This window comes from Lemur catta, chromosome 1 (assembly GCF_020740605.2).
Source record: "Lemur catta isolate mLemCat1 chromosome 1, mLemCat1.pri, whole genome shotgun sequence".
Lineage (NCBI taxonomy): Eukaryota > Metazoa > Chordata > Mammalia > Primates > Lemuridae > Lemur > Lemur catta.
In genome coordinates this window covers 166,922,773-166,950,040 of record NC_059128.1, presented here as the reverse complement: position 1 = coordinate 166,950,040, position 27,268 = coordinate 166,922,773, and the positions used below count along the sequence as shown (strand labels likewise).

At 45.6% G+C, this 27,268-nt stretch overlaps 1 protein-coding gene, 1 long non-coding RNA gene and 1 pseudogene across 3 annotated transcripts in view; all 3 read right to left on the bottom strand.

Moving 5' to 3' along the window:
- LOC123629020 (serotransferrin-like) overlaps positions 1-15,097 on the bottom strand; it is a 53,435-nt gene extending 38,338 nt beyond the window's left edge. The window contains 9 exon segments of the mRNA XM_045538962.1: positions 3,958-4,112; positions 5,850-6,027; positions 6,796-6,974; positions 7,475-7,530; positions 8,332-8,464; positions 9,182-9,358; positions 10,163-10,271; positions 12,870-13,042; positions 14,995-15,097. Coding sequence (XP_045394918.1) covers positions 3,958-4,112; positions 5,850-6,027; positions 6,796-6,974; positions 7,475-7,530; positions 8,332-8,464; positions 9,182-9,358; positions 10,163-10,271; positions 12,870-13,042; positions 14,995-15,037 — 1,203 coding nt within the window. The 5' untranslated portion in view covers positions 15,038-15,097.
- LOC123629030 lies at positions 415-3,461 on the bottom strand (annotated as a pseudogene).
- A 4,895-nt stretch (positions 15,098-19,992) lies between the features above and the next one.
- Positions 19,993-24,338, bottom strand: LOC123629004. Of its 2 annotated transcripts, XR_006731884.1 has the most exons (4): positions 24,231-24,338; positions 22,424-22,534; positions 22,137-22,226; positions 19,993-20,622 (listed from the first exon to the last, which is right to left on the bottom strand). It is a non-coding gene; the product is annotated as an uncharacterized LOC123629004 (long non-coding RNA). The 2 variants fall into 2 exon arrangements; XR_006731879.1 differs by lacking the exon at positions 24,231-24,338 and having other exon boundaries at positions 22,424-22,673.
- Between the last annotated feature and the right edge of the window lie 2,930 nt (positions 24,339-27,268).

Sequence of the window (27,268 nt, the reverse complement as noted above, 5' to 3'; positions counted from 1 at the left end):
TAAAAAAGCAACAACTAATTTATATGCTTCCTATATCTTCCTCTATACATGCAAGTTTAAAAAGTTACAAACTGAAATATATACTATTATGTCCCCATAATTAAAAACAAACAAAACAAAACAACAAGTTACAAACTGAATGTATAAATCATATTTAAAAACTTGAGATTTTAAAACAGTCTCCCCAGTATGATTCAGAAAAATCCTTATACTGACAATATAGCCACAAGTGGTTAATTGTAGGAGGGGAAAAGGAAAGAACATATAGACACAAGTTTGCTCTCTTAATATTTTACTAATCCTGTCAGTTGAAAATGGTGATATCCTGATAAGTAACAGTTTAGGTTTAATATGAGGAATGGGGTTTGCCTCATAGTTTGAAACGTGCATTTCTAGTATTTTCCTATCTGATCTAAGTTCACTATAGCAAACAGATACCAAAAGAGATAAATTATTTTCTTTCATACATTGAATCAATGTCTGCCTGGTGATATGTTTTAAGCTCTTTGCATTTCAGCTTGAAGGCATCTGCCACCAGACAAGTTTCAGATTCCACGAGTCAAGGCTCAGACAAATTTTTAATGGATTTTCAAACTTTTTCAGACTTGCTGAAATAGCAGCTTCAGAAAGAACTTTAAGTGCAGTAGTCCCCTTATCCATGGGGGATCTGTTCCAAGTCTCCCAGTGGATGCCTGAAACTGTAGATAGTACCAAACCCTGTATATACTATGTTTCTCCTAAATATACAGACCTATGACAAATCTTAATTTATAAATTAGGCACAAGAAGAGATCAACAACAACAATCATTAAGTAGAACAATTATAACAACATATTCTAATAAAAGTTATGTAAATGTGCATTCTTGTGCTTCTCCCTCCCTCTCTCTCTCTTTCTCTCTCTCTCTCTCTCTCTCTCTCTCTCTCTCTCTCTCTCTCTCGTCTCTCTCAAAATACATTAATATTTTTGGACAATGGTTGACTGTGGGTAACCAAAACCCCAGAAAGTGAAACCTTGGATAAAGGGGGAAGACTGTGCCCCATTTTCTGTTTCACAACAGTTAGATGGCTCCTCCCAAGTCCCTTTAAGCCCTTTGTTTCAAGGTAGTTCTGTTTAGTTCATTTTTATTTAGCACAACAAATCCAATGACCTAAGAATGATAACTGTTTGCTTATGCACAAATGTCATCCATTAGTGGGAGATTCTTCAAAGTTGCTTCTGCTTTCCCAAAGGAAACATATTCTCCTGCATGTAGTTTTACAAGGTCTTTCTTTATGATCAATAATCTGTATACAGCCATCAAACGCTAGTATCTCCAGTACACGGCCACTTCTGTCCATTTTCATCTTCAAAGAAATCAGCTTTTATTTTTGCTTCATCTCTATGGTATCCTTTTGTCACATTTTGGCCACCAATAAGAATTTTTCCTCTGGGATGTGGTTTATTACTATTAGAGTATCCAGCTTCCTCCCAGCCCTTTAATTTTATTTCGTAGCAAATGAATGGGGCTTCCACTTTTGCCAGTATTACAATCCCATACTTCTGTAATTGTTCCAGCCCCAGAAGATTCAGTCAGTCCATATCCCTGACCAACAGGACAACAAAAGCAGATATTCATGAACTGCTGCATGTTGCAGAAAGTAAAGCACCACAGGATAAAATTCACATATTTCTACCTAGCAAGCTTTGTAATTTCCAGAAAACAAAGCTGTCATACAGAGGAGTACAATGCCCTTTTGAAATCTATTCCATTTTATAATTATAGGCCAGAATGAACAAATTGCATTGAAAACTACCCATTTCATACAATTTATTCATGATCTCTTTGTAGATCTGATCCATGATTTCTAGAATAGCTGCCATCACTGTTGGTTGCTGCCATCACCTGGACATATCCCCCTTTGCTTCTGTTTTTTACTTTTAAGGACTGATCCACTGAAGTGTGGGGTGAAGAGTAGCCAATTAGGCATCCATGAGAAAGAAAAACAAGCTCAGCACTTAATTTTAGAATATGGACCAGAGGCAAATATCCAATGTAGACATCTTCCTTTTCCAGTCCTGGAATCCTTTGTGCCATCCCAGTTAAACCAGTCACAATGTTACTATACGAGAGTATGACTCCCTTTGGAAGTCCTGTGTACCCACTTGTGTACATGATTACTGCAGTATCTGAGGGCCCTGGGTTGCTCTGAGGTCTGTTTTTCACACTTACCCTCCCTTTCCACTGAAGCCATGGTGTCCACAATAACACCCTTGGAGAATTTGGACAGGTCAGTGGCTTCCCATTGACAGTGATGATGTGGCACAGGTATGGGACCAAATGAACTCTATCTTTTAACTTTGTTTGCAAGAGTTCTTTACTAGCAATGACGCTGGTCACTTCTGTTTCATTTACTCCACGAACAAGTGCTGGACCTCCTAGAGTAGCACATAACGATGTAACAAACTGAATATTCTACATAAAATACGCCTATGCAGCAGTCATCCACTTGGCCCTGGTCTCACAGAACATGGTGATGTTGGTCTTTGGTTTCTGACCCACCATCTGTAAGCTGTTTCCAAAATTAAAGGCTCAAATGATGACATCTTCATGGAAGAACAAATTATAGTGTGCAAGAACAACCTTTTAAAAAATGTTTCAGTTTGGTTGTACTTCCTCCTCCTTTGAGATTTCATGTGTTCCAAAGAGTATTTTGTCCTTCAATTTGTTTTTGGTATACACAGAAATTTTATGTAGTGTATCATATCCAGGGTATTATACTGAAGCCAAATGGTCCAAACTGTTAACAGATCTATATATAAACTCAGGTTTTGAATTTGCAGGCTTTGCTTTCATTTGGTTTGAGTTTTCTTGTCTTAACTCAGACAAAAAATAAACTGTATGTTAAAATGATAAAGTGATATTATAAAATGTATGAAATATAAAAAATAGGATTGATGGTCTGGTTTTGGTTCATGGTAAATGGTTTTGAAGATGCATGGCTATTCATAAGTTCTCAAAAAGTAGAATTAACAGATTTCAGCCAGAATCAGTTGACAATGGCAGGAGGTACTAGTGCCTTCAAGATGTGCACTTTTGTTTCAGTACATTTACTGGTTTATTATAAAGGATCCAACTAAAGAACAGCCAAATAGAAGAGCTACATAGCACAAGGAATGGGGAAAGGGGGACATGGCACTTGGAGCCTCCATACCCACACCCTCTCCAGCATTGCCACTCTCCTGGCACCTCCATGTGTGCACTAACACAGAAACTCTAAGTCAGGTTTTTAAAGAATGATTTATGATATGGGAAAAGACCACTAGATAACATTAGGTAAGTAAAAGGTAGCAAGCAACCTATATGACATGATCCCAATAAGAGGATTTTCTCTGAGTTAGGTTATTAGTATTTTTCATTTTCTTCTTTATATCATTCAAGATTTTCAAAATTCTCTATAAGCCAACATGGAATACTCTTTTTAAAAAAAAAATATTTTACAGACAGAGTCTCGCTATGTTGCCTAGGCTGGCCTTGAACTTCTGGGCTCAAGTGATCCTTCCATCTCAGCCTCCTGAGTAGCTGTGACTACAGGTGTGTGCCACTGTGCCCAGCTAGACTACTCTTGATCAACAAAGCAAATTTGTGCCTGCCTGGATCCTACCAGGTACACAGATCCTACCACACCATAGGTCTCAGGACACTCACACCATGGTCTAGCCTCCCTAAGCAGGATACTGCTTAGATTGCCCTCTCACCGTATGCTCATAGGAAAAGGAAACTGAGCTGTCAAGGCATCCTTCAGATCAACAAGCACAGGGTTCTGAACCTCCTGCCAGCCTGTGCTCACCCACTCAGGGCAAGGTTCCTGTGAACCAGGCTGTTTGCTTTGTTCCCAGGAACACTCAGCTAGCTCAGCATTAGGGGCCCACAGGCAGCCGTGGCAGGGATGCTGCCTGGGAGGCTGGAGTGACGTACCATGATCTTGGCAATGCAGTCTTCGGTGGTCTCTGCTGATTCACACTCTATTTCCCCATCACTTTTAACACTCCACTCATCACACTTGAGCCTCTCGTGGTGGCTCAGTGCACACCACTTCACTGTCTTGCATTCATTCTTTGAGGTTTCTGGGCCTATGGCATAAGAAAAAGAACCAATTTATTTATTTTTGTTGCTGCTGTAATTGCCATTGGGTTCTTAGTCATAAATTCTTTGCCTAGACCGATGTCTAGAAGAGTTTTTTCCTAAACTTTCTTCTAGGATTCTTATGGTTTCATGCCTTACATTTAAGTCTTTTATCCATCCTGAATTAATTTTTGTGAGTGGTGAGAGATAGGGACCCTGTTTCTTCTTCTGCACGTGGATATCCAATTTTCCCAGCACCATTTATTGAATAGGGCTTCTTTTCCCCAATGTCCATTGTTGTCTGCATGTACTCTCTAATAAATTGGAACTAACCGATGAGCACACAAGTGCACAGAGGGCAGTGAAAGCCATTGGAAATCAAGCAAGGAGACGAGGGAGGAAGGGAGGGGCAAAAACCCACCTAACAGGTGCAATGAACACTACTCCGGTGATGGGCTTATTTACAGCCCTGACTCAAGCCATGTATCAAAAACATTTGTACCCCTTAATATTTTGAAATTTAAAAAATTTAAAAAATGAAAAGAAAAAGACCCAGTGATCAAAAGAGGCCCCAGCTGTTGTCTGGTGTTTATGAATGCTACTGTCTTTATGCAAATGCTGGGATTTGCCAGCAATAAACTAACAGACCCCATTCAAGGAATTAATCATCTTAAAAAGCAAATACACAATATCTTCCTTGGCTTCTTATTTAGATTTAGCTTTTTACTTCTTCTGAGAAGCCGACTCTTCTTTCTAATATCTGGGTACTCTGTGACCTCTCTGGCTGTTTTTTTTTTTTTTTTCCCTTTCTTTCTTTTTCAAAAAGCACTTAACCACCTGATGTGTTCTTATTTATATGTTCATTGTTTATTGTCAGTTTCCCTGCAGAGAAAATAAGGTCCAAACACAGGGAAAGGGCCCTGCCTGTCTTGTTCACCAGGGCACCATCAGGGTTTAGGGCAGTGCTAGCACATGGTCAGTGTAATAGACGTCTGATGAATAAATGGACATCTGCTCATCTTTCAGACTCGGCTCAAGATTAGTTTCTCAGGGAAGCCTTACCTCAACCCCTAGTCCAGGACCATTTTTCTTTGTTTTGTACTCTCATAGGACCATCGTATTTTGTTGTTGTTTTTTTCTCCTTCTGAGCAAATATCTCATTTTGCAATTGATTATTCAATAGTGTGACTATTCATTAAACATTTGTCTTCTCCCCAGTTTGAAAGTTCCAGGACAGCAGAATCTAATATATATTTGTACATTATTGTATGTCCAGCACCTAGCAGAGTTTATAGCTAGAAGTTCAATAAATGTCCACTGAATAAATGAATCATCAAACAACACCACTGGGATTGACCTCACTAGAGCTCTGCTTCATTATGGCACATGTTGACCATAGCACTGGCTGGAGATATGCAATTTGTAGCAATTTCATTTTATTTCATCTACTTTGTGCTAGGCTAATTGGCTTCACAAAGTGGATAAGGTGGTCCTCATTTATGCAGGGAAATGACCAACCCAAGTCATTTTAAATGTGAATTTCCTTTAAAGCCCGTGGTGATGTCCAGACCATCTCATAATGATAATGCCATTTAGCATCAGTCTAACACTGGGCTCACAGGCAGGGCAGAGAAAGGAATATCAGGAGAGGCATTCAGGCCCCTGGAAAGACTCTTATCACTGGTCTCTGGCCCCACCAGGTTTCCCAGGCTCCTGTGGTCACCGGGTCCTTCTCAAATGCTTACATGTGCCTTCCCGTAGATTCCGAATAGCAGTGACATACTCATATCCCAGGTACAGCCTGGAGTCCATCCTAGAGGGGACTTTTAAAAACCCGTGGGCAGAGTCCTTAAACAGCAGGTCCTTCCCATGAGGAGAGCTGAACAGTTGGAATTCTGTTGATTTGTCTTTGCCAAAATGTTCCTGTTCATAGTAAAAGGGAACAGTGAATGACAACAGGGAAGGAGGGAGTCTGAGAAATGGGACTGAAGAGAAAACAACCCCTCCCCCCACAAAACAAAATGAAAACCATGAAAAATTTCAAGAAGCCAGGAGAGAGGGAAGTTAGACCTGCTTCTGCTCACCCAGTCCCTCCTCCACTTGTCACCCTCATGGGGCCAGCCATACCCAATTCCCCTGCACCCACTTCTGTGCCTGTCTCCCCAAATGAGCTGAGATCACTGAGAACAACAAACATGTCTAATCCAGAGCCCATGCTGTGTGGTTTCCCCCGAAACTCCTGATGGACAGTCAGGATGGCTGGGTGAGAAGAAGCTGACTCAGCCCCAATTCCACAGCTCTTGGGAAGTCAAGCCCCCTTACAGTCAGGTGAGTGACATGGGGAGAGATCATTTCTTTCTGAGGGGGCCACTGGAGGCCTCACTGGGGAAGGGTGTTTTCCCTTGAGCCTTGAAGGCCTGGTTTACATAGAAAGGATGGAACAGAGCAAAAAGGAGCCTCTATAGACGTCACTGGCCAGAAAGGTAAGCATGGCAGGTGGTAACACCCGAGGAGGCTCCCTGCTGCTCTGTGAGGAGTCCCAGCTTCAGGAGAAGTTGATCACATGTGGCATGGCTCCCACTGTATCCAGAACACACAAGGTCTTCTAGAATGGCAAGATGGCAAGGAGGAAAATCCCCAAATCCAAGCAGGAAGCACTAGGCAGGAGGAGAGGATGGTAGATAGGGATACCTGGGCTTGGTTGAGAAGCTCCCAGATCAAGTCCTCCTTGCCGTCCACACTTCGGGCCACAACGGCGTGAGAAGGGACCCGGGCCAAGTGGCAGTCCTTGTATTCATCCACTGGCTTCCGGGTGTTGTCCAGGCAGAGCAGCTCATACTGGTCCCTGTCGGCCTTGTTTGCCAGGTTCTCTGTGGGGGAAGCCCAGGTGAGCCGAGTGCAGGAAGAGCCATGAGCTGTGGTGCCCCCTCCCCACCCTTGCAATCCTACTGATCATAGAAAGTGTGAGCTGAGAGGCCTGACCGCTGAGGGCCAGAGAACATATAGAAAAATGACTTGCTCAAGACCCACCCCGCAGCCGGATAAAGCAGTGACTGTCCCCATCCCACCGTGAGTCTGATCTCAGCAGGACAATTAGCAGGCCAAGGTCAGCGGGATCAGCCCCCGGTCCTTTGCTATGGCAACACTGCCCCAAAAGCAGAGTCACCATGTATAGAGGTTGAATGACAGAAAGCAGCCCAGGAATCCAGGTGGAAACCCCAAAGTTACTTACCTCTGCACAGGTAGAAACCCAAGCAATGATAAAGGGGAAACATAGTATGCTCATGTTGGACTACTGAGCATGAAAAATGGGGCAGGGAAAAGAATGCCCACTGGAGGGGCCCTGCTGGATTCTTCCCCCATTACTTACCAAATATAGTCGCATGCTTGACAAAGGCCACCTCCCCAGCACCATCCTTCAGACACCTGTGCGAAAGAAACACGTTAGGAGGGCTCCCGCAGGGCAGGCCCTTTCCTGGGCCTGGAGAGTCTGACCACACTGTCCAGCCCTTCCACAAAGACAGAGCCTGAGGGAGGCCTCTGTGCAGTCCCCATGGGGGTGCTGACATCCAGGGTACCCCCGAGATGGGGGAACGAGCTCACACGAGGTGAAGGTCCTTCGCCTTATACCCCAAAGAAGCAAAATGCAATTGGAGATATTGCAACGTAGAAAAGAGTTTTTTAAACTTCTGGAATAGAAGATAATGGTATAGTGTCTCCTGAGGGTGGAAATGTGCCCTTGGCTGTCTCTAAAACTTTAGGATATAGTCAAGGTACAAAGAGAGCGCAGGAAAACAGCCACATGAGCTGCCTAAAGAGGGACAGAGAGGGGGCAGGAAAAAGGCCAGGGCACTGAACAGACAGCACTGCTGGAATCGAGGGCATAGGATCAGTCCCCGAACAGTGCCTGGACACTAGACACATGCCTGTCTTTTCAGGCTCTGTCCTGTCCAGCAAGAGGTGACACTGGCCAGGCTCAAGAGCTCTGGGGCAGACAGAGAAAGGGCTCCCAGGAGAGGGGCTTGCTTCTCAGGGTCAGACAAAAGGGAACATGGGCTGGCCGGGCCTCAGGAGTCCCAAGTCATACCACTGACTCACTGGGAGGGGATCAGGCCTCCCTGATGGCCCTCTAGGCAGGCAGGCCTCTGCTTTGGGCTGGCAAAGAACTCTCACCCTGAGGACATTTGGCACTTTGGCCACGATGGAGCAGCAGACAGTCTCACTCACTTGAAGGCTCCTGAGTAGCTGTAGTATGGTTCAAGGGAGGAACAGCCACACCCTGGACACAGTTGACACAGCTGGGGGAAGGCCTCCCCATCCGCACAGGGGACACAGCTGCCCGAGAAGAAATTGGCCACTGCTGCTCAACACAGAGACATGGACCCCAGTGCATGAGTGAGGCTGGCCACAGCCAGTGACATCTCCCAGCCCAGGCTCATCAGGGGCAGGGAGGGACTAACACCAAACCAGCACACACGATCCCAGGTCGCCCTTACTTGTGCTAACTCATCACGATCCAAGGTTTCCAAACAGAAACAAGTGAACCTCTGCTCCACCACCCATCCGAGGACACAGGCCTGTGCTTCCCACCAAGCAAGGCCTGTCTCAGGCCTTTGTCAGCCCACCCCCTCCCTGCCTTGTCAGAGGCTGGAACAGCTCAGAGAGAGGTCCCCTCTGGAAGCCAAGCACCAGGGGTGGGAGAACTGCCTAGAGAGGTGCAGGCCAACCTCACAGCCAGCAGACAGCCACCAGGGAAGCCTCCAGGAAAGAACTCCAGAGAAGTGGACAAGAGGGCCCAGCCACCATGGCCCAGACTGAACACCTCTGTTGGGCCCCTGTGCCCTCTCCTCCACTCAGTGGAATACCTCTCTGCCATGTTGGGAGCTCAGAGCAGAAAAGGCTCAGCTGCCACCTTCCAAGGGCTGCTAGTCCAGCAGACCTGCCAGTTTAAAGCTGGCTAACCTCCCTCCCCCAGCCTGAGCTCATCACACACGTCCAGCTGATCATGATTGTGGCTGGTGGGGGCATCAGGAGCAGAGACACCTGCTCGAGGACACCCACACTCCTGCCGGCTTACCTCTCTCAAGAGGCACACGTGGCTCAGGTAAGTCACAATAAAGCAAGCCAATGGGGATGTTCCACCCCGCGGATCTGCCCAGGCCTGTGTGGCAGGACTTCTTGCCTCGGAGCTCATTCAGCATGAAGCCGCTGTCCTTCTTCACCACGGCAACAGCATAGTAGTAGGTCTGTGGATCTGCAAAGGGACAGCGTGAGCGGAAGGCCCTCAACCTGGCACAGGAAAACGTTGCTCATCACTATTGGGCTCGTGCGGAGGGAAGGGGAACCCAGAGGCCACACTTATATTGGGTTGGGTGGTAAAAAAAGAGCCTTCCTAGGCTAGCAGGGGCAAGAAAAGACCACAGAAGGTACATTTGTAAACCACTCCCCCACCTCTAGGCCAACACAGGGGCAAGAGGGCCACGTGCACATGTGCCCTGAATGCTTTGCCTACCCTGGCCCTGCAGTGTGTCTGCCTACACCCACCAACCCAAGCCCACCGGGAAACCAGAGCTGTGGGAACAGAAGCCCACATTCTCTGCTGCCTCCCTCAAAATATTTCTTATCCCTTCGCACAGGCCCAGGGACAGTCGGGTTGATCTCAGGACGTGGTCAGGGCTATTGGGGTCTGACTGTGTGCACCACAGAGGTCTCTCCCTTCTGCAAGGCGCCTACGGTTCCAGAGGCCTCCAGGGACCTTGGACACATCACTAGATCGCAGTAGCCTTCAGGTCAAGCCTGCTCTGTTTTTCCAGTGAGCACATTCCTGGCCCAAGGGGTCAGTGTCAGGAGCACCAGCCCGCAACCAGCCCCAAGTCCACAGAGGCCTTGATTTGTGCCGGTGATGGCTGACAGGGCCCCCCATTTCCCACTCCCTCCCCAGAGATCAATGTTCGTTAGTATCTAATATCCAATACCCGCCTGGAAAACACAAAACTCAGCATCTACCCGGAGAGAACAGGGCCACAGACTTCCTCCTGGGTTTCCAGGGAGAACTCACCATCTTTAGACCCATAGAACTCTGCCACTACAGGCTTCAGGTTGTTGGGAGTCAGGCCTGCCTCATACACCCAGCCTGCATCCAGTGTTACAGCATCTGCTTCGTTTGCCTGAAAGAGAACAGGCCACACCTCAGTGAAGCCCTCACTTCTGAGGAAAGCCCACCTAGACCTGAACAAAGCAGGGCTCCACAGGTCCAGAGCCAGAATAATCCTTAACATGGCCAGCCATGCACAACACCACTGGCTTCAGTTGGCTCCGTCTCCCCCAAAAGGGCACAGGGCCACCATGTTCCTATTCTTCCTTCACAGAGGGAGGGATGGATTATATGTCCCTTTTCCCTGGTAAGGCATCCATTGCTGGCCAAAAATCCTATCTGGCTTTACCCCAGGCAGTTACGGAGCCTTGACCTGGCAGGCCTTGTGGGGGAAAGCTGCCCTTGCCACCTCTGACTCGGTGCACAGCCAGCGCACGGCAGTCTCTGGAGGGGATTGCAGTTCAGGACTCAGCTCCCGCTGGGGCGCACTCTTACACCTATTTACATTCCCAGCCCATGGCCCTCATCCAGAGACCTCTTTGTTTTGAGGCTTCCTGTGAGGTCTTCCTCAGGTGCTTTTGTGGAGACTTTTTTCTGGGGGAGGATGGAACCTTGAAGACATCTGGCTCCACTCTGACTCAGTACCCAATACTTTTCCTTCCTGTCCTGGGTCCATAAAACTGCAGGAGCCTTTTGTCAAAGGGTTGATCGTTACTTCCATTTTTGCTCATTTTTGGTATAATTGTCTACTCTGACACCTGGCTGCTCACCTCTTTTTCCATCTCAGTTCTATTTTCTAAGTGAGAAAACTGAGGCACAGAAAGGTTAGGTCACTTCCCTAGGCCATGTAGCTAGTAAGTCACAGAGCCGGGATTTGAATCCAGGCAGTCTATTTATCTTTCACTGTTGCTTCAGGTTGTTTTATTTTTAACTTTGTGCGTCCATTAATATGAACCCTCCTCTTTAAATTAACAGGTCACTTTAAATATTATAGTTGCCTTCCCATGGGGTCTAAAATTTATTTTCTCTTTTACATGAATTCTTTTTTTTTTTTGAGACCAGGTCTCGCTCTGTTGCCCAGGCTGGAGTGCAGTGGCACAATCACAGCTCACTGAAACTTCAAACTCCTGGGCTCAAGCCATCCTCCTGCCTCAGCCTCCTGAGTAGCTGGGACTACAGGTGCACACTATCTACCATGCCCAGCTAATTTTTCTATTTTTTTGTAGAAATGGGGTCTTGCTGTGTTGCCCAAACTGGTCTCAAACTCCTGGGCTCAAACCATCCTCCTGCCTTAGCCTCCCAAATTGCTGGATTACAGGCGTGAGCCACCTCACCCAGCCTCTTTACATGAATTTGTAAAGTGAACCAAATTGTCTTTTATATAGACAATTAGAAACATTTTTTATTTCTTTTTTGCTTCACATAGCTTTAATCAAAATGGTTTTTCCGGAAGTACTTGCAGTTCTCTATCAACACTTCTTTTATTTATTTATTTTTTTGAGACAGAGTCTCACTCTGTTGCCTGGGCTGGAGTGCTGTGGCATCAGCCTAGCTCACAGCAACCTCAAACTCCCGGGCTCAAACAATCCTCCTGCCTCAGCCTCCCAAGTAGCTAGGACTACAGGCATGTGCCACCATGCCCAGCTAATTTTTTCTATATATTTTTAGTTGTCCAGCTAATTTCTTTCTATTTTTTTAGTAGAGACGGGGTGTCACTCTTGCTCAGGCTGGTCTCAAACTCCTGAGCTCAAATGATCCATCTGTCTTGGCCTCCCAGAGTGCTAGGACTATAGGCGTGAGCCACCGCGCCCGGCCAACACTTATTGATCAAATTACAAGGCAAAAACTATAGCTCTAAGATCCTCGTCATGTTACAGACAAGTAGTAAGACAGTAGTATTTCTAAATGAAATAAAATATTGATGTCAGCCAAACTATATCTTTGTCTAGTCGAAAATTTTTTTAATGGTTGGGTTTTTTTTGTTGTTGTTTTATTGTAATAAGATACATATATGTATACCTATAATATAAAATTTACTGTTTTAACCATTTTCAAGTGCACATTTTAGCAGCATTAAGTATATTCAAATTGTTGTGCAGTCATCACCACCATCAATCTCCAGAACTTTTTCATCTTCCCAAACCGAAATTCTGTGCCCATTAAAGAATTCCTCTCCTTCGATATTCTCCATGTCCCAGCCCCTGGTAACCATTATTCTACTTTCTTTAAAAATTCTGATACATGCTGCAATGTGGATGAACCTTGAAAATATAAGTAAGCTAGATACAAAAGAACAAATATTGTATAATTCCACTTACATAACACTTTATTCTTCCTCCCTGCATATATCACTCATCATCTTCCTGATAATACATCAAGAGCTTCCAAACAGGGTTATATAATAATTTACGTAGTGAACATTCTCGTTTTTCCCCTGAGTTCAGAGAACTTAGTGCCTCAAAATAGTTACCTTTCAGTGTACACTGGCTTTTGCTTTCTAGATACATTAAAGATGACCTCCCATTTCCATTTTTAAAGTGATTTTAATGGCAGTCAGGATTGACTGCCCCACACCTCAGCATCCTACCTATGAATAAAGAATTGTTCCAAAATGACTGGAGAAAGAGAAAGTATAGATTTCCTTCCACTCTTTTAGGCAGCGATGACTTACCGCGATAGACTTGATGCAATCAAGGTGGGAGGCTTTCTTCACACACGCAAGTCGGAGACCATCTGCTGGAGAGACTTTTTTCATACTCTCACGGAAACTGGAGCACTTACTGGCCTCATGATCTGACACGGCGCACCATCTCACAGTTTTCTCAGGGACAGCCAGGCACAGCCCTGGGGGAGAGAGGCCAGAGGTGTAAGGAACTCACTCCCTGTGCTGGTGGAAAGACAGCATCACCCTCAGAAGGGGCTTGGCAGCCCCATCTGTCCCGTCCTCCTCTCACTCCTGTCCACGAACACTGCAGGGCCCATGGACAGGTTCCACTGCACTCTGAGACTGGGCCAAGAGAAGATTTCCCTAATGGCCTCCAAGTTCCCTGCTGACCAACCTGTGCTGGCCAGGGAGACGCAGGCATGACCTTTCGCTCCCAACTGGAAAGGGCAGTCTGCTCCTCTGTGTCCCCCTTGCCTCCTTCCCTCACTGTCATGACCCTCGGCCTGCCACAGTGTGCACAGGGCATTTCCAGCCACCTCAATGCCTTGGGTCAACACCACAACTCTGGGAAGCCAGCAGGGTGGAAGGTACCATCTTTTAGAGATGACGGAGCTAGACTCAGAGAATGATGCTTTTTTTGCCCAAAGTCTCCCTACCTGTTAGTGGCCAAGCCAGGCCCAGAACCTGGGTCTCCAAACTCTTAGTCTGCTACCCAGGACACAAAAGAAGATGACATTCTGAGTTACTTTGCTCCTCCTTGGCCAGTAGTTACAGGTAGATGAAGGAAAAGATAATTAATTTGCCTCTGACACTCATTAGGCATCTTCTATTTAGGAATAACTAGAAACTCCACATAGTCAATGGTCTTCCCTATGTTTCCACTGAACCCTCCAATTTTCACTACTCATTTTAGCTGCCATTTAGAGACAAAGCTAAAGCCAGCCATGTGTGTAGCAATTAAAATCCATGTGACTACAGGGATATCGTCCCTATCACATGAGCTTTGGCACTGTCTCCCACACCCTCCATCATCTCCGCTCCCTGGGGGCCAACACAGCAGCGCTGACTTACTGGCTCTGATGAAGATCCACAAAGCACAAGGCATAAGGGGGAGGCCCACATCTCCCCAGGATGAATGAGGAGGGACCGTAGGGGACTGACTGCCCCAGTGTCCCCCAACTATTCCATCTTGGCTCATGAGAAATCACAGGACGCATCATGAGTCAGACCCTCCCCAAAATTACCCCTCCGGAGTTCCCATAGGCAAGAATTTGTCCTCAGTCAGGAATCACCTTGCACAACCCCATGAGGTGCCCTAGTTGGGGATAAAGGCAAGTAATGTGGGGTCCTCTCTCAAGGAGTTGATAGTTCATCAGGAGAGCCAAATAACTAAAAGTGGAAGTTCCAACAGTGTGACAAATGCCCCACGAGTGGCAGGCAAATGTTAGAGTACAAAGCGGCCCCCAAGCTCAGGAGGTGATGGGGCGGGAGGGTGTCAGTCACAGGCCCCACAGCAGATGTGTGCAGCGTCCTGCCCTGGGGCCTGGCATCCACGGCCTCACCTACCCTCCCCGACCCTCCCAGGCAGGTGCTATTACTGTCCCTTCCACTGGTGAGGAGCTGGGCCAGGGGTTGGACCCAAGAAGTCTGGCTCCAAATCCATGCTCTGAACAACCCCATGGCTCTGCCTCCTTAGCGGGACCTGGACAGCCCAGAGGGCACCTAGGGGACATCAGACTCTGAAGAGGGCGGGGTCAGATGGGGAGGTCTTGAATGCCACGCTAAGTAGTGCGGACTTGACTGAAGAGGCAGCAGGCAGGGTTTTGATAAGCTGTGATTAGAAGTGCTCTAATTTATTGTATTCCGCTGCTGCAAGATTTACTGGACAAAGAGGAGGCAGTGAGTGCAGTGAAAGGTGGCCAGAGGCCCAACCAGCAGGCACGCGGGCCGGCCCTCCCTGAGCCTGGGATGAAGAAGGCTGAGAGGGGTGTGGCGGAGAGGGGCGAGGAAAGGCACCGGGGCTTCCGGCCTGAGGGCCTGAGCGCAGAGCCCTGGCTGCCGGTGGCTGGGTCCAGGGAGCAGGGGACAGCGAGCCGGCGACTCCGCCGTCCTTCCTCACGTCCACACTCACCCAGGACAGCGCAGGCCAGCAGGGCACCGACAGCGAGCCTCATCCTCCCGGCGTGCGGCGGCGGCGAGCACAGGCCGACCGGCTTCTGCGCCCTCCCCGCGCCCCCGCGCGCTTTTATTCCCGGCGGGGCCAGGCGGGGCCCTCCAGGCGCAATCTTTGACCCCTGTGTTTGTGCAGCCCAGTTGCCCAATCGCCAGTCACCCGACCCCCTTCCTTGCTTGCCCCGCTGATCACCTCATTTCCTGAGCTCTAAGGATCAGTGGATGGAAGGAGTCCAGCACAAAAATGCTGATGGGAAGGGAAAGAGAGTACAAAACGCCCCTTGTTGTTACCGCAGGCTCTGTGCCAGGAGCGTGGCCACAGCGGGCTGGAAGCGGGGTGGCTCTGCTGCTGACTCCAGCGCTGCGGGGGCCGGTCCTTGCCTCTGGTCCTGTCTGCTGTTTCTACAGATGCGGACTCAGACCAGGTGAAGGACGGGAACTGCCCCAGATCCCACACTAGAGGGGAGAATGACGGGCAAAAACCCTTCCTGGGAAAGGATGCAGGAGAAGCAAGCTGGGATCAAGGTCAAAGGGGTCAGATTCAGCACTGTGTGCCCCTCCCTGCGTGTCCCTGGAAATCCCGCTCCTGGGCTCTCGAAGGCCCAGGCCTGAGGAGCTGCTCCCTCTCCCTGCCCCATGAGCTCAGGCTCTGGGCTGGAAAACTGCGGCCCTTTAGCTTCCTGTGGGACACCTCGGGCTAGGGACAGAGTCACAGGGCAGATGAACTCTCTTCCGCAAGAAGCTTCCAGGAATGTGGTCAAGACCCTGGGAACACAAAGAAAGAGGCCCAGGAAGGAAGTGGCCTGTTCTTACAGCCTCCAGGCCACCCCTGTCTCCCCTCTGGCGGAGTCGTCTCCAAAGCATTTTGATTGTGCATGCTTATTACAAAAAATATTGAGTTTGTGCCTTCTATGTATGTATTTTTTAACTAAAAATTGTGTGCATTTCAATCATGCACAAGAAATAGGAACTTATAAAATGATGAGATGATGAAATGCACTCATTTTTAAATGTCCTTCTGCTTATGCTCCCTCATATACGATGAATAATATCTCAAGGCACAATATATATTAATACTTAGGGCAAGGTCAAGGATCCTTAGGCAAAGTGTAGATCCAGCTGTCAGAGAGTCATCAAGATAGTTTTAGGGTTTTCCAAAAGTTTCTTCTTACTCAATCTAATCAGATGGTCACGGATTCTGCCTCATGTTTTAGCTGACAAAGAGCTTAAAGCAAGCCTAGCAGACATGTCGGTTCACCTATTTGATTTGTGTTTGCTTGTGTTTGTGTTGTCAGAATTATCTTCTAATTCTGGATCCTTTGTAGGGATCTTTTTAAGGCACTTGTGCATCTTGTGAGAGTTGGAGAGTTAAACCAGATTATCTAATCTGAACAGCTGTTTAACTGGGCACATGCAAACCACAAAATATAGAAACAAAAAATGCCCCCCAAAAAAGACAGGGTCAGGGTGCCACACTGTGCAGCACCCCCCTTTCCTAACCTACCCAATTATGAGGTGTTCCCATCTTCCCAGGACACCTCAAAGGCTCCATATTACATGCTACCGTCTGTCTGCAGACCCAAGTGGGAGACAGGGCCAATCCATGCATTAAATATGAATGTATGATAATTTGTTAATCTTTTGCAGTAACAATAAATATAATTGGAAGTGTTCTCCCACACCCTAATAGATTGTCTCATATACAAAGGGTTCCACATCCCCCACTTTAGAGACCATTGCTTTAGAGGGGGCTTTCTGTTTACAGTGGGGCCTCAAGGCAAGCTTGGCCTTCCAAGCACCTGCCTTACCATGAGGAAGAGTGGCCACTACTGTCCTGTCTTACTGCCGACCCACCCCCACCCCTGCCACCTGCCTGGGCCCCTTGTGCTTGAGCCATGGGGAAATAAGACTCTTGGCAAGGGGAGCATATTCCTACTGCCGCCCTGCAGCAGGCACTAGGGGGTGGTCTGGATTCACGTGGAGACCTTGAGGTAGGGCGTGAGATGAGGAGGGACAGTCAGGCAGTCAGGGGAGGGCTGGCTGGGAGGGAGGGCAGCCAGCAGAGCAGCACACACCCATTCAGATGATGCCTTGGGCAAGCCCTGCTGTGAGCTTTCAGGGTCTGCCAGAAAGCAGGAAGTGGAGTTACCAAATGTTGAGCTAGTGCCACAAACTCAGGGAAGCTCAGTGGAGGGCATGGAAAGCAGATGGACAATGATCCTCCCTCCCCGGAGCCCTCTACCTTCACAGAGTCCACCTTTCTGAGGCCACTCCCCCAGCCACAGGCCCACGGCCTAGCCAGAGCCCTTCAGCAGGGAGCAAACTCCAGCCAGGCTGAGCCCTCTCCAGACCAGCCAACCCCATGTCCTGTCCTCAGTAGGGTCCTCTGAGTCCAAGCGCAAGACAGCTGCTGGGAAGGAAGTGCGCAGCCTCATGGGATCTGGAGAAAGCTCAGGACATGGAGAACAGGAGCTCCCACATCATCTACTCATTCAGGGCCTTGGTTCTTGCTTGGGAGGACGACACCAGAACCCTGTGTCTGCCATTCCTTGGAGGGGGAGGCAGGGCCAGGCCAGCTTTGGGGATACATGTGTGTGCAATCCTGGTTGGATGGTGTGCCCATGCTTGTATATGTCTATAGGGGTACGTGAAGGTAAGAGGACAACGTTACAAGTGCTCTGTGTCCTTGGTGGCCCATGACACTTGTACCTTCACTCTCACTTACGTTGTTTAATTCTACATCAGAGAGGCTCTAGGGCCACAGCTCATTAGTCTTTTTTACAGCATGATGATTGCTGAGACTTACTGAGAGCTTCACTGAGCTTTAGAGTCTCTATCTGACAGCTGAGACAAGGAAACTGAGGACCAGAGAGGATAATACCTTGTGCAAGGTCAGCTGCAACGTCAGAATGCCAAATCAGGTAGTCTGGTTCCAGAGTGTACCCATCCACTGGGATACCACCTCTCCCAGGAAACTGGGACACACAGGGCCAAGGGGCTCATCTGGGGTCACACCAGGAGAGGGACAGACACTGCACACCCAGCTCTGAGGTTTCTCCACAGGCACACAGCTCCAAGACTTCTGCCTGCAGAGAGCCTGGTCAGTCTGAGAGAGGTGCAAATGCCCAACTGCAGAACCTCAGACAGGGACTATCTTGATTATGCTCAGCTGGAAGAAAATGTCATCTTCTTAAGCCCCTTTCGTGGGCAAAGCACTGTTCTGGGGCCAGATAAGATCAGTACCTCCTTTTTCTGATGTAGACAGTACAATGAAATGATGGGTCCTCATTCATGGAGCTCTGGGATCTGAACTCGGATCTCCTAAACCCCATCCTTCTCTAGACCACACCTGCCTTCTTGATATTAATCTTCTCTTTATGTACCCAGAGGAGGAGAGGGACGGAGGCAGGTGAGGGAGAAAGAGATTGAGAGAGGAGTTAGGGAGCTTCTAGCTCTAGATGAGCTCAAGCATGACCCACATCTTCCACCATAAATGGAATAAAACTCTTAAATTTCAACCACAGAGTTGGTCCTCTTAGAGAAACATCTGAACTTGTGCGTATGTGCAGAGAAGTTGGGGAAGCTGACCAGAAGGAGGCGGGCAGGAAGGCAGTGGGCCTCTGAACCAATATTTGTTGTTTCCAAATATTGCCCAATTTACACAGAAGCAGAGCAAACAAAGAGCCTCTGTCTGCTTCAGGCAGCGCCCCCTCCCCCTTCCCCCACAGTGTCCTCTGCCTGACACCAGAGGCTGCTTCTCTGAAATCCTGTGACTGGGTTGTCATTCGGGGGGAGCAACCAGCAGCCTGAGAGCTGATGCTCATAAGGCCAGTCACCCCGCAGGCCTGCCCTGCCGGGTTGGGGGTCGTTGAAGCAGGTGAGGATCAGGGCAGGTCCTTTTAGAAGATGTCAGAAACCACCTCTCTCTCTCTCACTCTCTTGCTCTGTCGTTCGTTCTCTTTCACTCTCTTTCCCTCTCTCTCTTTTCTCGCTCTTTCTCTTTCTCTCTTTGTTCTGCCTCTCAGAAGTCCTTGGACAATGGAAGAATCTCAAGGTTTTCATTCTTTTCATAGAACAGTCCATAAAAAAACCCTTCTCATGAAGAATAGTCCAGGGCCAGGTGGAATGAATTCTGTCAAACATCTAAGAATTACACCAATCTTTCTTATGTATACTCTTCCAGAGAACAGAAAAGTAGGAACGCTCACTCACTGATTAATGTTTGGAAGACAGTATATCTACTTTGAAAGGAAAAACCAACAAAGACATCATAACAGAGATAAAAAATATCTTTTATGAACACATATGTAAAAATTCTACATGAAAGATTAGCAAATAGAACCTAGCAAAATCTAAAAAGGATAATAAATAAATTACCAAATTGGGTTTATTCCAAGAATGCAAGTTATCTTTTGAAATAACAAATAATTGATCACACTAACAGAATAATGGAGAAAATTATATGACCATATCAATTAGTACAGGAAGATCACTTAATAAAATTCAATATCCATTCACAATAAAACCTCTTAGGAAACTTACTCTACAAAACTTCCTCAATCTGATAAAAGTGTATAATAAAAACCTACAAAAATCACACTTAGTTGTGGAATGTTAAACAATAGCTTTCTTCTCTTTGAGTTCAAGAATAAGACCAGAATGCCTACTATTATCATTTCTAGTCAACACTTTTACTGGAGGTCAGTCAGGCAGGAAAAAGAAATAGTAAGTAAAAGGATTGAAAAGGAAAAATGAAACTCTCATTTTCACAGATGATATAATTGTAAATGTATAAAATTCTAAAGAAACTAGAGTATATATTAGAATAAATGAATTCAGAAATATAGCTAGATGCAAGGTAGATATACAAAAATCAATATTTCTATATATTAATACAAAATGAAAAAACATGAAAAATGCTATCTAAAGTAGCATAAGAAAAATAAATGCCTAGGAATCAATCTTTTAAAAGATATCTAAAACTTTTATGCATCGGACTATAAAATATTATTGAGAAAAAAAATTAAGAAGCTCTAAGCAAATGGAAGACTATATCCTGAACATGGAATGAAAGAGCTGATATTGTAAAGGTCTCAATTCTCCCAAAATTGATTTGTAGATTCAATGTACTCCCAAATTCCCAAGAAGTGTTTTATATATTTTGGTGTAAATTGGCAATATAATTCTAAAGTTTATTTGGAAATGCAAAGGACCTAAAATAGACATTTGGTTGGTTGTGTAAGGAGAGACATACCGAGGTAAGAAGAGAATGTATTTAATTTTTCTACCCTTGTCTGCCCAACTCCAAGCACCAAGGTTTGTAGTCAAGTCCATCAAATTCAACTGTTGGTTATGCATAAAATTACCTAAGTGTGTTCTTTAACATGATACTGGAGTAATAGTATAGAATGAAAGTTATTAGTGTATACAGTCAACCACATACTTAAGGATATGTACACATTGGCATACATTCTATTCTCATATTCATCTCAATTCTTCCTCAGTAAGAAGTAAATTCTGCTCTTGACCAGCTACGGTTTAAGGCCCTTTTCAGATTCTTCTCTTCTTCCTTCTTTTTCATATATACCTGAACATTTTCAAACATATGCAAAAGTAGAGAAAATAATGTTAACAAACTCCCATGAACAACTTTCCCAGTTGGAAAAATACTGAACAATTTACAGTATTTTGTCAATCTTATTTCATCTATCCTTCCTCCTCCACTTTTTTTCTGTAATAACAGTTGTTATATTATTTCTCTCACAAAACATACATCTCTAATGTATAAGGAATTTTTTTACATAACTTTAATGCTATTATCACACTTATCAAAATTAACAATTGTTCCTTATTACCATCTATTACATAGTCAATATACCAATTTCCCTGGTTGCCTAAAAAAAAACATTGTTAGATTGTTCAAATTGGATGCTAATAAAGATCCACGTGTTACATTGATTATATGTCTTAAATCTCTTTTACTCTAAAAAAATCCCCTGCATTTTAAACTATTTACTTGTTGAAGAAACTGGATCATTCATCCTTTGGAATTTCCAACATTCTGGGTTTGGCTGATCTGTGTTCTTCTTGTGTGATTTAACATGTTATTTTTAATTTAACAGCTCTTTTTTAGAAAGTTCCTCCATTTGGGTTTTTCTGGTGTCACCCCATGGTTACAGTCGGGCTGTGCATCGTTGGCAGCAATATCACAGATGTCCTATAAACTGTGCTTGGTTAAGGTGGTGCCTGGGGGGTTCTTCACTGCACATTCACTGTCTTTTTTCTTTGTAATTAATGAGTAGTTTGTGGGGAGATACTTTGAGACTATTTAGTATTGTTTCCTTATGAGACTTTCACCTACTAGTTTTAGCATTCATTGCTGACTCGTGCGAGAATGAATTAGTACTATATCACTATATTGGTGCCAAATAATGAGTTTCTGATTATATCATTCCCTCTACATTTATCACTTAGTGTTCTAAAGTAAAGAAGAACTTCCCTTTTTCATATATTGATTTTTACCTTTTATTTGTTTTTATCAGCATGGACTCATGAGTTTCTATTTTGCTCAGTGGATTATAATCCATTACTATCATTGTCAGTTTGAATGCTCAGATTGTTGCATGTTTGGCCAATGAGAGGCCATTCAAGCCAGCTCCTGTGTGCTTGTTATAAACCCCATCATTTTGTAAGGGCTTCACTTTCTGGCAGAATAAGATATTTAAGCCTACCTTGTACTTTCCCCGTACCAGCCCTGGAATCTCTGTTTCTGGAAACTATTCTCTAAGGAGACATATCCTTTTAGTGGAGAATGGGGTTTAGAAAGTGAATTCTGGGTGTTATGTGTGGTAACTAGTGTTGGAGAATCACCGATTCTAGGGCCTTTCAACAGACAGAGGTAGAACGAACACACACACACACACACACACACACACACACACACACACACACATCGGTACCTACCCCCCCACCCCCGCGCACAAGTTCACACTGATCTCTCCAACGCCAACTGAACACCACAGCACATATTCTAGTTTTCTTCCTCCCCGTATGCTCAACTCCCTCCTCTGGCTGTGAGCACCGTCCCCACATTGTCATTACTTTCAGCTCTTTGCTCGTCCCTCCTGTAAGTAATCAATCTGATCCGCTGCTGCCGCTTCGGCCCAGTCTCGCAGCTGCACTGCCCCTGCACTGCAAGGAAGGGAAGAGGAATAGAGTGAATACCTGCTTTCTAAAGTGCGGAAAAAGAAAGAGAAGAGAGAAAGGTAGGGAAAGGGAAGAGGAAGGGGCACGGGGAGCCTTTTTATCTTTTCCTCCACAGTACTGTGAGGGGCAGATGGCAAGATCTGTGCAAAATGGAAGAATAGCTCAGCAGAGGTGTTCAGCACCTTTCAACGTTACGAAGCCACGGGCTCCTTTTCTTCAACTCCGTTGTTCTTCTGTAACCAACCAGGAGAGACTAGGGGCTCTTTGTCCTTATCTTAGAAGAGATATCCATTCTGCAAGCAAAAGAGCCAGGTAAGCAATCCCTTTTCTCGTCAGTAAAATGTTCAACCTAACCCAGCTCTACCTGCTCCCAGGCTAACAGCCGGAGCTGTGCAAAAGAACGAAAGCTCTTGGTCGAAGGCCGGCATGCGGGAGTGCTAGCCCTCCCGGGCGCACTGTTTACAGGACACTTGGACAGGCCTGGCAAGATGGGAAGGAGGTTAGAGGTCAGGGCCGGGAGCACAGTTTAATGCTCCATAGCAGGGCCAGTGTCAGGCCAAATTGTGAAACAGGCAACAACAGTCACGGGAGCTGCTTCAATCGCTTCCTCCAGCGGCCCCTCTCCCAGGTGACAAAGTAGGATGCTTGGGAGTGGAAAGGAAGACTGCAGAATTTTGACAGCATGGTATAGAGGGGGCCAGGACACCAGGTGTCAAAGAGTCTGGATTTTAAAATAAATGAAGACTCTCAGGTAGAGGAATTTGCTCCCAGAAGTGGAGTTTATTCCCAGTCTGAATTTGGAAATCATCTTCTACGTGCAAAGCAAGAACACAGTGTTGGTAGAAGTGGCGTTAAGCAAACACAGAAGGGGACCATGACTGCAAGTAATAGGACAAGAGGAGATCAAGGCTCTGGTTCTTGCTGCTTAGGACAGACACCACCACAGCTAGAGTGGTTTGGTCACTCGCTTCTATACATTAAGACTTTCAGGTTGGACAGAGAATTGGGCAAGTTACTTAAGCGCTCAGTGCCTCAGTTTCCCCACCTAGAAAATGGGAATAATAGGCATACTTCATGGAGTTATTGTGAGATCTAGATTAGTAATTAAACCAAGTCAGGCTTTGTCAAAAAAAAGTTCAGAGATAGGGTTTGTCAAAAAATAAATAAAGTAAATCACCTAGTACCTTACCCAGCACATTATTATTCTCTTTTTTATTTTTATCTGTGTCCTGACCAATATCTTCCCCCTTTAAGTCTCATGTGCACAGCCCCCTGAGCTCAGCCCCTCTGGCCCCACTACATCAAGGAGCTCTACAAGGGTGCTGACTACTAGATCCTAGACAATCTATCATAGAGAATAGAGCAGACAGGTCCTGGCAGCATCTTTTCTCTGTGCACCAGTTACCTGTGCCCTCTTTCTGTTCACCTGTCTCACCTGTCCATTCTTGAGGACTGAGACTGGGTATTATCACATGCAACCTGTGGAATAATGAAATGGGCATAGAATTGGAATCCAAGACTCCTAGGTTTGAATCTTAGGCCACTTAGAAGCTGCATGGTTTCTGGACAAGTTACTTATCTATTCTTAGGCTCCATTTTATTATTAATAATTGGAATACAAATACCTACCTTGTCATTATGAAGATTAATCACACTGCTATTTAAGTGCTGACCCTGTCTGACGTGCAGCAGTCACCAATAGATGGTAATGACTACTATCATTATTATAGACTACCTAGCGTGAACTACATACCCAACACACGTTCAGTGAATTAATGAAGTGACTCCACGCGGCTTCTTTATGATTCCCTCCATTGCTACTGGGCCCTTCAGCAAAACACACCCTGAGAGGCTCTCTAATACAGCTATCTCATTTTACAGATAGAAAAACAGCCCAGCCAGAGGACATAACTGGTAGGCTGCCCAGTAGGGCAGGGAAAGCTAGAACCTAGGACTGTGGACTCAATAGCCTGAGCTATCCCCACTGACCTGTGACACACTTTCTTGAAAATTGTCATTCATATTTTCTTCCAAGAGTAAGGATACTTCCCATTGTGCTTTCACCAAGAGAAGTCAAGTCCTAAGATCTCCAGGTGGGCCCATGAGAGGTGGCTGGTTAAGCTGAGCAGAGTCCAGAGCTCCTGGGGCCAAAACAAACAGATCACTGATCCTTCTACTTCCCCCAGAGCAAACGGCTTTGTTTAATGTCCCCACTCTCCATGGAAAGAAAAGATCAAAGTCCACCAGGCTTCTCAGCCATCCAAAGTAAACCTCTGACCTATATGTACTTGCAAACAGTTGGAGTCAACTGTTGGTTTCTATAATAGAATGATCTTACCCTTTTAGTTGTTCTAAATATTCTTTTATTAATATATAAATATGTGCAACTTGTCTACATGTATAATTTAATAATACTTACCTGCCCCACAGAGTAGCATCTACCTAAAATCAGATCAACAAACCTTCATCCCCACCCTTCTACTGCCAGGGGGAAGGCAGTGTGAAGTCACAGAAGGATCACTGAACTGGAGCTATGACTGCACAAAAATTGTATACAAAGGTGTATGTGCACGTGTGTTACTAGGATGAAGAGTTCCTGGCTTTGATTAATCCACAAAGGGGTCCATTAGTACCCCAAATACACTGAAATGTTAAACATTAATTATCTGCTCTGGCCTTCTTTCCAAGATCTTAGAATTGAGAGGAAGTGGAGGCGGAGTACTTGACAGCTCTCCCCAAGGCCAGAGAAAGACCCCCGTTGGATCTGAGTCTTTAGGTTCCTGCCTCAGGTCTGTGCCACTTAGGACTGCAGGGCTGGCTCTCCTGGTAAGGGAAATTGGTGGCAGAACATCAGACCTATAAGAGTGAATAATCTCTAAGTCTTTGGGCAACAGAGCCTGAAGATTTTGTAGCAGGTGAAACTCCAGGGGAGAGTCTTCCAAAAGTCACAGCATAAAGGATAGGCACACCTGCAGCTTCCTGGGAGCAGCCTGCAGGGAGATAATGTAGGATCAGATGTGAAAATGCCATTTCCAGAAGGAGTCAGGCCCTGGCCCCAGAAACTCTTGGGCAAGAAGCTCCTGAACCATGAGCCCTTCCTGCTAACCCTCACCTAGGACTGAGTTCCAGGCTGGGGGAAGGTCTGCCCCCACAGCCTTCTGCTGGGTTGTACAGCCCTGGCAGCTAAATGAACTGGGAGAGTCAATTTGGTAGCTCACTGGGTATATAACGAGCTTGAGATAGGTGCTTAGGAGTTAGAGGCAGAAAGAGTTAGGAGCAGTTTCCAAAGGGCTTACTTTGAAGGTATCATTTCTCTCCATTTCCCTGGGCTAGACCAGCACCCTTCTGACCCCACATCCTCAATATTAAAGATGCCCAGTTTCTCCAGGTTGGAACCCAGGTTTCTGGCCTTTTTCAGGTGGATTCCCAGGTCTATTCCAAGAATGTATTGTGCATTGGGAGGCAATGTGCATGAAGGTTAAGATTGCTAGCTTTGGAGAAAAGATTTCTGGATTGAAATCAATTTCAAAAAGCTACAGGAAGGACTTTGCCTTTTATCCCTGATAGAGTAACTGGTAATAGACTACCCCTTCCATCATAAATGACTATTAAATTAGCCAAACATATTAAACAACTGTTTTCATATATTTGACAGTACCAGGTTGTAATTCCTGAGAGGATAAAGACAAATGAAGTGATCCCTATGATGCAGGAAATGCCCCCCCAAAAGGAGGAAAGTCCCTGAACTCAGGAAGTGTGTTCTTGGCTTCACTAGGGAAAGAATTCAAGACTGTGCCAACTATCGACAGAGAGTTTGTTGAGAGAGAGACAGACAATATATCCTACTCCATGGGGCAAAGGTAACATTTTTATGTGTTCAAAAATCCCATTAGGAAACAGCTGTATATGACCAGCATTGTCTTGAGGTCAGTCCATAAAGGTTAATCATAAACTGCTGTCCCAGAAGGCTAAGCACAAACAGTTTGTGAGGCATCCAACTTAGTGATTCATCCATTTTCAGGTGGTCCTGGGGTGGTGACTTGCTGGTGACTTCCTCATTCAGGGTGGTTAGGGTCTGGTATTCCCCAAAGTGTCTGTACTCAGGCTCTCTCAACCTTTCTTTTCTGCCTTATCCCTACATTATCTATAATCTTACGTTCTATCTTGAAGCACTTTTTAGAACACAGCACAGGGACAGGTACACTAAGCAGAGCATGACAGCCTCACTGTGTTGAGGGAACCAGAATTTAAAGGACCCAGAACTGAAGAGGGGAGTTGTACATAGAAAGATATCCTGAAGTTTGCATGGGGTCCTCTAGAATTTTTGGCTATATATTAAGCTGTATATAAGAAGAGTGTGACTCCATGATCTAGAGATTTAGATCTAACAAGTTGCAGTGGAAAGACCTAATTGAATATATACAGCATTCAGGAAAGAACCAAGAAAGGCACACATTAGGAGTAGAGTTAAGTTAGCCCTAGAGTAAAGGTTATTCTTCATTTACTCTAACAAAGCCTAAATATACAATTTGAAAGAATCAAACCAATCTGAAAATATATTAACTTGCCAGGAAAAAAAAAATCCATCTCTGACTCTTTTAAAGAAAGTGGCAGAATCCAGACACCCAACAGCATAATAATCACATTTCCAGCAACCAAAAAAAAGTATCAGTCATTCAAAAAATCAGGAAAACATAGTCCACCAGCTGGAGAAAACGAATAGACATGGATAAAACAGAGATAATGAAATTAGCAAAGATAAACTTTAAATATTTAAAGATTTAAAGGAATACATGAATAGGACAAGGAAAGAAATGGATGATATACAAGAGAACCAAATGAACATTCTATTGTGAAAAAAATACAATATGCAAAATAAAAAAATTACTGGATGAACTTATCAGAAGCTTAGACATGGAAAGAGAAAAGATCAGTGAACCAGAACACATGGCAATAGAAACTATTTGATACACGGGGAGGAGAAAAGTTGGGGCACAGAGGGAAAAAAGAGCAGGCCTCTTTGACCT